Source organism: Phascolarctos cinereus, unplaced genomic scaffold (genome assembly GCF_003287225.1).
Source record: "Phascolarctos cinereus isolate Bilbo 61053 unplaced genomic scaffold, phaCin_HiC Scaffold_726;HRSCAF=1367, whole genome shotgun sequence".
In the NCBI taxonomy this organism is placed as follows: Eukaryota; Metazoa; Chordata; class Mammalia; order Diprotodontia; family Phascolarctidae; genus Phascolarctos; species Phascolarctos cinereus.
The window spans coordinates 409,622,364-409,635,851 of record NW_027556098.1 but is presented as its reverse complement, the minus strand read 5'-3'; the positions used below and the strand labels follow the sequence as shown (position 1 = coordinate 409,635,851).

Genomic DNA, 13,488 nt, shown 5'->3' with positions numbered 1-13,488 from the left:
CATGCTCCCCAAGACCTTCAGGCATGCGTCCTGGCCATCCCCGGAAGTAGTTTTGTACTGGCTGGCCTTCACGTGGGTGGAGATGGAGACGGACCTTGGCTCCAGCGCCGGCGGCGGGGATCTAAGTTCCCGAGGCTTCGGCTGCAGCCTCCGACACTTCGCCTGCGAACAGAACCTGCTCTCCCGACCCGATGGCTCCGCCTCCTTCCTGCAGGGTAAGGCGCCATTCCGCCGAACCTTTGCTTCCGGGTAAATACCCGTTTCCGGGCGAATACCCCGGCCTGCTGTGAGGGATGGGGCCTACTATTGATCCTAAACAGATCCTCCTCCGGAGGAAATAAGCACCCGCACCTCTCTTTCGGAGGCAAATGCCCTTTCAGCACAGGGGAGGGACAGCTACCCCTTTTACTCCCTCCACGTGGGTAAATAAATACACAAGTATTGGCTACCAGGGGTCAGTAACCTCCCGTCTTGGGGGGGGCGGGGAGGATTGGGACTCTGTTCGTAAAATACTTCAGTTTAGGGCCTCATTTTGTCCTTGAGCGAATAATCTGGGCAAAAATTACCCCTTAGCACAAGTATGCAATCCAGTGGGGGTGAATACCCACTTGGGGGTAAAAATGCATAAACACCTGGGACAGAGCTCCACCATTGAAGACAATAAAGGGTGGCCCAGGTCACACTTCCCTCCCTAGAGCTCCCCCTTTCCGGGTGAACCTCCCCTTGGTGGGTAAGAATACTCACCCGGGTAAATAAGTCTCCTGTCCCAGGCCGGGGATTTGATGCGGTTTAGGGGTTCAGGGGTCCTGGGACCCCAAAATCACAACACACGGGTCCTGCCAGACAGAATTTGACCCAAGCCTTCTTTCAGCCAAAGGCTAAGTTTATTAGAACATCCATCATATTGGGCAGACTCTTAAGGAGTCTGAACATTAGTAAACTATTGGCTAGATCATAAGAATCCTAACCCTGGCTAGATCCTAAGAATCCTAACCCTGGCTAGATCCTAAGAATCCGAGCCCTGGCTAGATCCTAAGAATCCGAGCCCTGGCTAGATCCTAAGAATCCTAACCCTGGCTAGATCCTAAGAATCCGAGCCCTGGCTAGATCCTAAGAATCCGAGCCATGGTTAGATTATAAGAATCTAAGCAGTTCATTGGAGACGGGATGGACATTATATACAGAAAGCCTGTGGGAGGGATTGAGGAGTGGCCAAGTAGTTTGGGGTGCTGAGAGGAGAGGCCTAAGGAGGTCTGGATGGGAGTAGAGATGGCCAGGGGCTATACAGAGGCAAGACAATGGAAGGGAGATTGGGTGCAGCCACAAGGAAAGGCCAGTGGATGAGATTATAGCCTCAGGCTAGTGCCCGAGATCTGGCCGTGTGGGAACGTCCTGGGGTCTAGATCGCAACCCCATCAGGTTCACACTGAGGAGCACATCCAGTTCTGCAAACGTGGGCATCTTGCCTGGCAAGGCGGGAGAGCCCCGAAGCCCCAGGCGGCTTCTGTGTCCACACTGGACCTTCCTCCTCCAGCCTCCATCCCCATCCCCAGGGGGCTCCCCTTTCTGCTGTAGGTGAAGAAACAGTCTGGGAATAGGGATCCCTGGTCTAAAGTCAGAAAGGTCTGAGTTCAAATCCTGCTTCTGACACTAACTGGCTGGCTTAACCTCCTCCTTCGGTCTTAGTTTCTTCATCTGTCAAGTGTGGAGTAATAGCACTTATATAACAGGATTGTCAGGATCAAATGAGACCTGTGTAAAGGCTTCACGAACTCTGAAAAGTGCTGTAGAAATATGTATTAGCTATTATTTTGTTGTCTTCAGTCGTGTCCGACTCTTCATGGCCCCATTTGGAGTTTTCTTGGCAGAGATACTGGACTGGTTTGCCATTTCTTTCTCCAGCTCATTTCACATGTGAGGAAACAGGCAGACAGAGTGAAGTGACTTGCTCAGGGTCACATAGCCAGTAAGTGTTTGAAGCTGGATTTGAACTCAGGAAGATGAGTTTTCTTGACTCCAGGCTATCTCACCCCAAAGCCTTAGCTATTATCAAGTGGAGCTTATGTAGACCCAGGTGGGAGCTGGGAGTGGTTCAGATGTGGTAGTCAGAATTTAGGAGAGGGGCATTTAGATGGCACAGTGGATAGAGCTCTGGCCTTGGAGTCAGGAGGACCTGAATTCAAATCCAGCCTCAGACCAAACACTTGACACTTACTAGCTCTGTGACCCTGGGCAAGTCACTTAACCCTGATTGCCTCACCAAAAGAAAAAAAAGAATTTAGGAGAGACCGGAGGGGAAAGATACCCTGTCCCTAGCCAGTGCTTCCTCCTCTGCCTTCATCTCTACAGGTGACACGTCAGTCCTTGTTGGCGTCTACGGTCCGGCAGAGGTCAAAGTCAGCAAGGAGATCTTCAACAAGGCCACCCTGGAGGTGATTCTGAAGCCCAAGATCGGGCTGCCTGGTGAGCAGGGAGCCGGGGGTGGGTGTCTCTGTCTCTATCCTTCTCTTCCCATCTCGCAGCCCAGCGGATTCAGGGAATGGCTGGTGTTTTAGGAATGTTGTCCGGGGCTGCTGGCGGAGGGCGCTTTCTGTGGTAGCCAAGAGCCAGGCACAGAGTAGAAGCCAGGAAGACTTGTGGGAACCGATGCCAGGGTAAAGCAGGCAGAGCTGGAAACACAATGTGCGACGTGACAGGGAAGGACGAACAGTGCTGCTTCATCCTATTCTGTAAATAATCCAGAAACACCACCCAACCATAATGACCTGGAGAAGAGCTGGAAAAACATACCTTCCTCCTGGGTTTGCAAAGATGAAGGAATAAGGAGAAAAGCCTTTTTAAAAAATTTTTATTTTTTCCACTTAATAGCATTTTATTTTTCCCAATTACACGTAAAGGTAGTTTTCAACGTTCACTTTTATAAGATTTTGAGTTCCAATTTTCCTCCGTCCTTTGCTACCCGCCCCCTTCCCCAAGACAGTGAGCAATCTGATATAGGCTATACATGTGTCATCATATTAAACATATACCACATTAGTTGTGTTGGGAAAGAACCAGAACAAAAGGGAAAAACCAGGAGAAAGAAAAAACAAAAAGAAAAGAGAAAATAGTCTGCTTGGATCTGCATTCAGACTCCATGGTTCTTTCTCCAGATGTGGATGGCATTTTCCATCAGGAGGTCTTTGGAGATGTCTTGGATCCTTGCAGTGCTGAGAAGGGCTCAGTCTATCAATATTAGTCATCGCACAACGTGGCTGTCACTGTGTACCACGTTCTCCTGGTCCTGCTCGCTTCACTCAGCAGCAGTCCATACAAGTCTTTCCAGGTTTTTCTGAAGTCTGCCTGCTCATCATTTCTTATAGCACAGTAGTATTCCATTACATTTGTATACCACAACTTGTTCAGCCATTCCTCTCAATTTTGAAATCTTTGCCACCACAAAAAGAGCTGCTATGAATATTTTTGTGCATGTGGGTCCTTTTCGCATTTGTATGATCTCTTTGGGATATAGCCCTAGAAGTGCTGTTGCTGGGTCAAAGGGTATGCACGTTTTTATAGCAATTTGGGCATAGTTCCAAATTGCTCTCCAGAATGGTTGGATTAGTTCACAGCATGCATTAGGGTTCCAAGTCCCCACATCTCCAACATTTATTATTTTCCTTTATTTTTCATATTGGCCAATCTGATAGGTGTGATGTAGTGCCTCAGGGTTGTTTTAATTTGCATTTCTCTAATCAATAGTGGTTTAGAGCGTTTTGTTGTGTGGCTCTGATAGCTTTCCTTTCTTCATCTGAAAACTGCCTGCTCATATTTTTTGATCGTTTCTCAATTGGGGAATGACGTGTCTTCTTATAGATTTGACTCAATTCTCTGTGTATTTTAGAAATGAAGCCTTTATCAGAGACACCAGCTGTAAAGATTGTTTCCCAACTCTGATTTCATACTGCTCTTGGTTGCATTGACTTTGTTTGTGCAAAACCTTTTTAATTTAATAGAATCAAAATTATCTGTTTTGCATTTCATAATGTTCTCTATCTCATGTTTGGCCACAAATTCTTCTCTTCTCTGACAGGTAAACTGTTCCTTGCTCCCCTGATGTGCTTATAGCGTCACCCTTTATGTCGAAATCCTGTGCCCACTTTGACCCTGTCTTGGTATGTGGTGTAAGGTGTTGGCGTATGCCCGGTTTCCGCCATGCTCTTTTCCAGTTTTTGCCAGGTAGTAAGTTCTTCTCCCAGAAGCTGGCTTCTCTGGGCTTATCAAATAGTCCTTGACTACTACGTCCCATGTACCTAAATACCACATTGTGTTGGTGCTTGCTGCTTTATAATGCAGTTTAAGATCTGGTATGGCTAGGCCACCTTCCCCTGCATTTCTTTTCGTGAATTCCCTTGATATTCTGGACCTTTTGTTCTTCCACATGAGTTTTGATATTTTTTTTTCAAATTTTTTAAAAACTTATTTTAAGTTTTCAGCATTCACTTCCATAAGATTTTGAGTTCCAAATTTTCTCCCCATCTCTCCCCTCCCCCCACTCCAGGACGGCAGGCAGTCTGACATAGGCTCTGCATGTACATACCTATTGAACCTATTTTCACATTAGTCATGTACTACATAGTTCTTTTTCTGGATGTGAATTTTGGTATTTTTTCTAAGCTCTATCCAATAATTTTTTTTGTAGTTTGACTGGTATGGCACTGAATAAGTAAATTAGCTTAGGTAGACTTGACATTTTTATTGTATTAGCTCGGCCTACCCATGAGCAACTGATATTTTTCCAGTTATTCAGATCTGGCTTTATTTGTGTGAAAAGTGTTTTGTAATTGTGTTCATATAATTCCTGGATTTGTCTTGGCAGGTAGGTTCCCCAAAATTTTATATTGTCTACAGTTATTTTAAATAGAATTTCCCCTTCTATCTCTTGCTGTTGGGCTTTGTTAGTAATCTATAGAAATGCTGATGATTTATATGGCTTTATTTTATGTCCTGCAACTTTGCTGAATTTGTTCATTGTTCCAAGGAGTTTTTAGTTGATTCTCTAGGGTTCTCTAAGTATATCGTCATATCATCTGCGGAGAGTGATACTTTTGTTTCCTCATTGCCTATTCTATCTAATACCTTCAATTTCTTTTCCTTCTCTTATTGCTAAAGGTAACGTTTCTAGTACAATATTAGGGTTTTTTTTTTTTAGGCAATTGGGGTTAAGTGACTTGCCCATGGTCACACAGCTAGTAAGTGTCAAGTGTTTGGTCTGAGGCCGGATTTGAACTCAGGTCTTCCTGACTTCAGGGCCGGTGCTCTATCCACTGCGACACCTAGCTGCCCCATTTCTAGTACAGTATTGAATAACGATGGTGATAGTGGACATCCTGGTTTCACCCCACTCTTACTGGAAATGCTTCGAGCTCATCCCCATTACAGATAATGCTTGCTGATGGTTTTATTAGATAGATGCTAGTTATTTTAAGGAAATCTCCATTTTTTCCTTTGCTCTCTAGTGTTTTTAATAGGAATGGGTGCTGTATTTTATCAAAAGCTGAAAAAGCTTTCATTAAGTAAGCTCTGTGTGTGTGTCTCTCTGTGTGTGTGTGTGTGTGTGTGTGTGTGTGTGTGTTCTCATGAGGAGGACAGCACACTTGGGCTGGGGCCAGGGAGAGGTGTTTTGATCTGGGAGGTCAAGGATGGCAGTAATGGCTAACATTTGTATAGCATTTTCAGGTTCACAAAGCACTTTACAGACACCTCATTTGATCCTCACAACAACCCTGGGAGGTGGGTGCTCTTATCCCCATTTTGGAGAGGAGGAAGCTGAGGCAGAGAGAGCTTCAGTGACTTGGCTGGCATCACACAGCCAGGAAGCATGTGAGGCTGGATTGGAACCCGGGTCTTCCTGACTCCAGGCCTGGAGGCTTAGGACAGTTGATTGACCTCCTTTCCACCAGTGGTAGTATGGGCTTGATTACTGTTTCCAGAGCGGAAGGTAGAAAGCGGGGGTGGGGTTGGGGGGTGGAGCTGGTGGCAGTCAGAAGGATGGCAGAGGAGGCTCCTTTGGCTGCCATCAGCGCAGGCGGGAGCTCTGCAGATAACGTCAGGCTTGCTTGGTGCGTTCACCAGATTTGCTGACCTGCGTTTTTTCTTTGTTTTTAAATTTCTTATTACAAGGGATGGTTTGCTGAATGGGAGAGGGGAAGCATGTGTTCCCAAAGTGAGAATAATTATGAAATCAAAAGATTGGGGAAAGGGGAAAAAAAAGAAGTCTGGAAAGGTAGGTTGGAATTAGAAGGTCAAGGGCCTTGAACTCCGGGCTAAGCTGTGTCATTTTTGTTTTAACAGTAGGGACTCACTGAAGCCTTTTAAAGATATATCTTGTGGGAAGCTAGGTGTGGTGCAGTGGATAGAGCACCGGTCCTGAAGTCAGGAGGACCTGAGTGTAAATCCGGCCTCAGACCAAACACTTGACACACTTACTAGCTGTGTGACCCTGGGCAAGTTCACTTAACCCCAATTGCCTAAAAAACAAAGAAACAAAAAAAGATATATCGTGTGTGTGACACACACACACACACACACACACACACATACATACACATACACACACACTAATTTGTGTATTTATCTGTCTTGTTAAATATTTCCCAATTACATGTAAAAATGCTTAACATTCATTGTTTAAATTCTGAGTTCCAAGTTCTCCCCCTCCCTGAGAAGGCAAGCAGTAAAAATTAATGTTGGCCATAATGTAAATGATCTCCTGGTCCTGAATCAACAAAATGACTATGCTTGGCCAGGCTCTGCCTCTTGATTTTTGGCTGGAGAAGATAGGGGGCCGTATGCTTGTAATAAGAAGCTTTGTCTCTGTGATCTCATTCCCTTAAGTATTCTGTTTGATGATGCAGATTGTGACCCATTTGGACCCTGCGGATCCTGGAGGGCTTCCATGCCCTTCCATGAATTGTTTCAATTCATGAAACAACTAGATGGTGTAGGCCATTTAAAGCAAATCATCTTTTCAATATACTTTTCAACCTATTTGTTCTCTGGAGTAGAGATTCTTATCCTTTTTTGTGTCAAGAACCCTTTGGGGAGTCTGATAAAGCTTATGGATTCCTTGTGGTTTTTAATGCATAAAATAAAACGCATGGGATTACTAAAGAAGCCAGTTATATTGAAATATCGTGTCAAAGTATATTTTAAAAACCAATCTCTTGGATCCCAGGTTGAGAACCTCTACTCTAGAGGCCTACATTTTAAAATTAATCATTAACATGATTGTATTGATGAATGATTTTATTTTTGCTGATCTTAAACCTAACAAGAAGTTTTTGTCCCATAAAAATCATGTTGTTTTTGGAGTCTCTTTAGTGATTTTAATTCTTGCACCTTTCCAAGTTAAGTGGGTTTTTGTTTTTGTTTTCTTCTAGACATCTACCTGTTAATAATGTCATCTCATCCTAAACATAAATACAGAAATTTCATAGTTTCTTATGCAGCATTTAAAACTTTAACATTTTGCTAACAGTTTACCTCTAAGGCTTTGTGGTAAAGTAGACAGAGAACTGGCCTGGAAGACCTGGAAGAGCAAACACACTGGCTGTGTGACCCTGGGCAAGTCATCTGACTTCTCTGTGCTCTAGGCAACCTTCTTTTTTATTTTATTTTTTTCATTCATTCATTGCTAGGCAGTGGGGTTAAGTGACTTGCCCAGGGTCACACAGCTAGTAAGTGTTATGTGTCTGAGGCCGGATTTGAACACAGGTCCTCCTGAATCCAGGGCCGGTGCTCTCTCCACTGCGCCACCTAGCTGCCCCCTCTAGGCAACCTTCTAAGAAGATAAGTTGCTGACTTCAGCATCGGTTGAGGGAATGTTCTCACCTGGAACTTCCCTATACCAATTAGATCACAGATCTAGTACGTCCTGTTCAAAGTTTAATTTCAGACAACGAAAGCAAGCTTGCTTTAAATTCTGCTTGATCAGAGCTATTTCTGAGTGAATGTGTAGAAAGGAGCCCGGCTCTTAGGTACGGATGGGAATCTGACCTGGGCAGCTGGGGAGGAGGGGCTGTGGGAGGAGCAGAACGTGGAGGGCCCCTCCCTTGGGCTCCGTTCTAGCTCTGGCATTTACCGAATCCCTCTCAGGCGCCTCTTTTGGGAAGGGGGGGGTAGTACTTGGAGTGTCTGTCTCGCCAGTGAACCGGTTTTTCAGTCCTTAAAGAATTATATAGGTTTGAGTCATTATTAGGACAGACAGGAGGAGCTTTGGGGTGGCTGGGTGGTGCAGTGGATAGAACACCAGGCCTGGAGTCAGAGGATCTGAGATCACATCAGACTCTAACTAGTTGTGTGACACTGGGCAAGTCACTTCACCCTGTTTGCCTCAGTTTCCTTGTCTGTAAAATGAGCTGGAGAAGGAAATAGCACTCCAGTATCTTTGCCAAGAAAACCCCACATGGGGTTGTGAAGAATCCAATGGACTAATTGACTAAACAGACAAACAGAGGACCTCTGGGGGCGCTATAGAGCCCCGGACCTGACTTCCGAAGGACTCCTCTTCCTGAGTTCAGATCCAGCCTCAGACACCTACTGGCTGTGGACCCTGGAAGTCACTTAACCTGTGCTTGCCTCACCGCGTTGCAGAAAGAAATGGCAAATCATTCCAGGAAAATTTGCCAAGAAAACCTACGGACGGTATGGTCTGTGGGCTCCCGGAGAGTTGGACGTGACTGAGCAGCGCTGGAGGCGGATGTGCGGATTTGGGGGTCATCTGCTTAGATGACCAGAAGGGCCCTGGGGCCGAGAAACAAGGGAGGAGAGATTGTGCAGGAGGAAGGGCTTGGTCATCTGTCCAGTACTGGATTAGTGTGTGTGTGTGTGTGTGTGTGTGTGTGTGTGTGTGTGTGTGTGGGGTCTGTGTGTATGCATGTGGGGTGTGTGGTCTATGTGGGAGGGTGTGGGGTACATGTGTTGGTGTATATGTGTGGTGTGTTTGTGTGGTCTGTGTGCGGTATGTGGTATGTGTGGGGGGGTGTGTATGTGTGGTGTGTTTGATGTGTGTGTGGTATGTTTGTATATGTGTGTGGGGAATGTGATATATGGTATATATGTATGGTGTATGTGGGAGGGTGTAGTATGGGGTGTGTGGGGCATATATGTGTGATGTGTGTATGTGTGGTGTGTGTGTGTGTATGTGATGTGTGTATGGTATGTGTATGGTATGTTTGTATGTGGGGTGTGTGTGTGTGTGTGTGTGTGTGTGTGTGTGTGTAGTAAAGGCAGGGCAGAGAAAGGGCTTCTTTCCAGGACTCCAGGCAGGCTGGAGGAGGAGCTGGGTCAGAGAAGGCCACAGTTCTGAGTGTGCCTTCAGGCAGTAGTGAAGGAGCCTGGGGCCTTAATGCATAAAGGGTGGAGAGAAAATGAGGAGGGGGGCAGCTAGGAGGTGCAGTGGGTAGAGCACCAGCCCTGATGTCAGGAGGACCTGAGTTCAAATCCAGCCTCAGACCAAACACTTGACACTTACTAGCTGTGTGACCCTGGGCAAGTCACTTAACCCCAATTGCCTAAAATAAAAAAAAAACAAACAAAAAAACCAAACCAACAAACAAAAAAAGAAGATGAGGGAGGGAGCGCTCCTTCAGGGAGGGCAGGCAGAGGATGGGGGCCAGGGGAGCAGAGTCGCGTCTTCAGACACTGGAGGGAAGGACAGTGGAAGGCTGAAGTTGGATGAGACAGCTCTTTTCTCAGTGGTTGTTACCAAGGTCATGGGCCAGGGCATGTCTGTCTGTCTGCATCGCGGGGCTCCTCTGTGGGCGTGTTTGTAGCTTTCACTTCTCCCTCGCCCCCTTGGGCTGCTCTAGTTGTTCTCTTCCAGGTCCTGGGCCCTTCCAGAGGCAGCTGAGGGTACCCCCCCCAACTACTTCATCCAAGGGGGAGGGAATTTTGGGTCCCACTCCTGCACCCCGGCCCCACCAGGGATTTGCCGAGGTGGTAGGTGAGGCCAGCTAGGGAGTTCCTTGGGCTGGTGGCCAGCGGGTGCAGCCACAGGCATCATGTGATGTGTGGAAAGGCCAGATTGTGAGTTGTATACGATGGGCTGAGGTCTTGGTCTGGATTTCTGCTACCTGTGGGGGGCCTTCCCTGCTGTATGGTGAGGGGGTGGACAAGAGGGTATGTCAGGGCCCCGGATGATGCGAGAACTGAGGTCGGTCGTTTCTTCTTCCCTCCCAGGAGTAGCAGAGAAAAGCAGGGAGCGGCTAATCCGGAACACGTGTGAGGCTGTCGTGCTGGGGACCCTGCATCCCCGAACCTCCATCACCATCGTACTGCAGATCGTCAGTGATGCTGGCTCTGTATCCTCTGCCCTGGGGACCTCTCTCCTCTCCCTCTTCCTTCTTCCCCAGGCTGAGAGCTAGGACACCTGGACTTTCTTGATGATTTCTCACATGGTTTGGGGCAGATCCCTTCTAAACCCTTCTGGGGGGCAGATTCCCCAATTATAAAAAAATGGTCGTCGGCAAGCTCTGTAGGAGGCAGCAGTGGGATGGAGGAGCCCCCAGAGCTGATACATCTTGAACTTCAACAGTAGAACCATGGCTTCCAGGAGTGAGGGGGTGATGGCCCAACCACCCTTTGACCTGGTCGGGGCATACCTGGGGGATCGTGTTAGTGCTGGGAGCCATGGTTTAGGAAGGAGAAGGTTGGGAGGGTGGCTCAGGTTAGACCTTGAGGAAGACTAGAGAGCACTGGGGGTGCTCAGCCTGGAGAAGAGAAGGCTGGGGGGTGGGAGCTGTAGCCAGGTGTCTGCAGGGCTGTCCTAGGTAGGATTAATCTTCTTCCACTCTGCTCCAGAGGATAGACCAGGGAGCCCTGGCAGGAAGCCTGGATATGTGGAAAAAGGAGCAGATGTGGGAGCTGCCTCAGGAGACACGCCTCTCCAGGGGCGTGGGAGGGTCTGCCGTCGGAGGACCTTTGTTGGGAAGGGCCCCTTTCAGCCAGGAGACGGGAGCTCTCGCCTCGCTGTGACCGATGGCTCTTGGGCCCTTTTCAACCCAGAGCCTGTGACCCAGATTCTGTCTCTGACTTGATGAGTGACCTCAGCCCAGTCTCTTCCCTTCCCTAAAGGGCTGGAGAGAGTTAGAATAGATAGCTCTAAAGGCTTTCCCCAAACCATCGGTCCAGGATTCCGAGCCTGGATAAAAGCCTTCGGTGGGGCCTGCCTCCTTGACCCTGACCTTTGCCCAGCTGCTGGCCTGCTGCCTGAATGCTGCCTGCTTGGCCCTGGTGGATGCGGGTGTGCCCATGAGGGCATTATTCTGTGGGGTCACCTGTGCCCTGGACCCAGATGGCGGCCTTGTCCTCGACCCCACAACCAAGCAGGAGAAGGTGAGCAGAGCCTCGGGTATAGGTCATACCACTAAATGAATGAATGGACAAATGAATGGTCACATGGAAGAGCATCCTGTTGCAGGGAGGATGGTCCTGGTGGGTGGGCCTGAGTCCCAGTGATCATCCACCTGACCAGAAGGCCCCTGGTCCGTGACCGCTGGGAAAGGGTGGGAGGGGGTCCGGTCTGCCAGAGGGGAGCCCCTGCTTCTCATGATGTATGGATGAGGGGGGGGTGTGTGTATGTGTGTGTGCCTCTCTGTCTCTGAGTGGGCGGGAGGTGGGCAGGGGCTTCATCGCTTTCATCTTCCAGGAGGCTCGGGCCATCCTAACCTTCGCCCTGGACAGCACTGAACAGAAGCTGCTCATGTCCACCACCAAAGGACTGTACTCTGTGGCTGAGGTAACTGCCAGGCCCAGAGGCCCCTGCGGCCCTGGGACTGTTTGGGGGGGTCAGGGAGGTCATTCGGCGGGGGGGGCATTTGCCCTACTTGCTTCCAGAGCTTAGGCATCTGGATGAGGCAGTGAGCCCGCGCAGACATTAAGCGCCCCCAGACCAGAGACCCATTCGTCTTTGGCTGGTTGTGGCTTTGGCTCAGCCTGGATACTGCCTGAGGTCGGCCTTGTGGTTTTCCTTCCCTTCCTGGACCTCATCCAGCCTCTGCACCTTCTTCCCAGTGGTCTTAGAGACTCAGGCTTGTTTTTCCCAGAGACCCAAGGTCCTTCCTGGGGTCCCTCTGGCTGGTTCCTGTAGCCCTCACATTTGGCAGGGATTTGGAAAGGGGGAACCCCCCCCCCACTCCCCAGCCCTCTGGGAGACAGGCGTCTGTGGGCTTTGGAGGGAAGCTGAAAGCTGTGGTGGGAGGATGTGCGGTCTGCAGGCCAGGGGTGTGACCTGGCTACAAATTGTGACGCTGCGCGTCCTGGCCCCGTAACCTTGAGCGAGACGAGCCCGGGTGGGGGGAGCTTTGTGCCTCTGTAAATGGAGGAGCTCACAGACTTGGAGGGTCCTTAGCATCCGGGCTCCACTCTCAGTGGGAGGGGGTCTTCCGAGCCTCAGCTGACCCCATTCCCCTCCTCCAGTTCCAACAGTGTCTCGCCGCTGCCCAGCACGCCTCCCATCATATCTTCCGCTTCTACAGAGACTCTTTACAGCGACGCTATTCCAAGAGCTGACCCAGAGCCGGGCCGGGGTCTCAGGCCTCTTCTCAGCTCTGAACACTCCCCACCCGCCTTGTGAATCTGTCTGAGATTTTGTCTGTCCTTGCAGGGAGTATTGGGAGGGGGTCGGGCAAGATCCCCAGGACCCCCTCTGTGGGCCTCAGTTTCCCCATCAGTCAAGTCGGGGCTCTGGCCTTCCAGGCTTGGTCCAGCGCTAAAACCCTGTCTTCCTGTTGTTCCTGCCCAGACACTCAGGTGCTGGGGAATGGGGCAGGAGCAAGCATTTATGTGGCACCTACTGTGTGCTAGGCACCGAGCTTAGAATTTTACGAATTGGTCTCTTTAATCCTCGCAATAGCCCTGGGAGGGAGGTGCTGTTATTATCCCCAGTTGACATTTGAGGAAACAGAGGCAGGTGAAGTGACTTGCCCAGGGTCCCACCGTCTGTATGTGTCTTGAGGCTGGATTTGAGCCTGACCTCGGGGAACTTGTTCTTTCCTGGAGGGATAATTCAGATCAAGGACATTTGAAGAGGGGAGAGTGCTAACATTTGGTGGGCATCTGGAAACCGTCCTGTGGGGGAAGAAAATAAGATTGGTGTGGGCAGAGACTGTTTCTGTGTGCCTTGCACACGGTGGGCACTCAATAAATGCTTGTTGTGAACTGAAACAGTGCCTGAGTTGAGTTAAGGTGGAGGAAAGGAGTGACCGTGTTCTAGGCCTGAGCGCCCTGGGGAAGTTCAGGGGGGGCATGGCGATCGGGCCTTGGGAACAGCCAAGAGGCCAGCTGTGCCCCAGGGTCGATTCCGTGGACCTTGGCCTGGCCCTCCCCTGCCCTTCCTGGGGAGAGAGAGATCGTGAGCTGGGACCAGTCATCTGCTCCTAAGTCTCTGTGGGCCCTTCCCAAGGCCAGGGCTCAGGGGCCCCCAACCCCCAACACAGACACACAACA

General features: G+C 49.3%; 1 protein-coding gene across 1 annotated transcript; it reads left to right on the top strand.

Annotated features, from left to right (window-relative positions):
* Window position 1: 1 nt before the first annotated feature.
* Window positions 2-13,206, top strand: EXOSC5 (exosome component 5). The gene is made up of 6 exons (XM_020978465.2): window positions 2-215; window positions 2,350-2,463; window positions 10,222-10,343; window positions 11,236-11,376; window positions 11,690-11,779; window positions 12,460-13,206. Exons 1-6 carry the CDS (start codon window positions 2-4, stop codon window positions 12,550-12,552), a joined length of 774 nt encoding a protein of 257 aa, XP_020834124.1. The 3' UTR covers window positions 12,553-13,206.
* The last annotated feature ends 282 nt before the right edge of the window (window positions 13,207-13,488 follow it).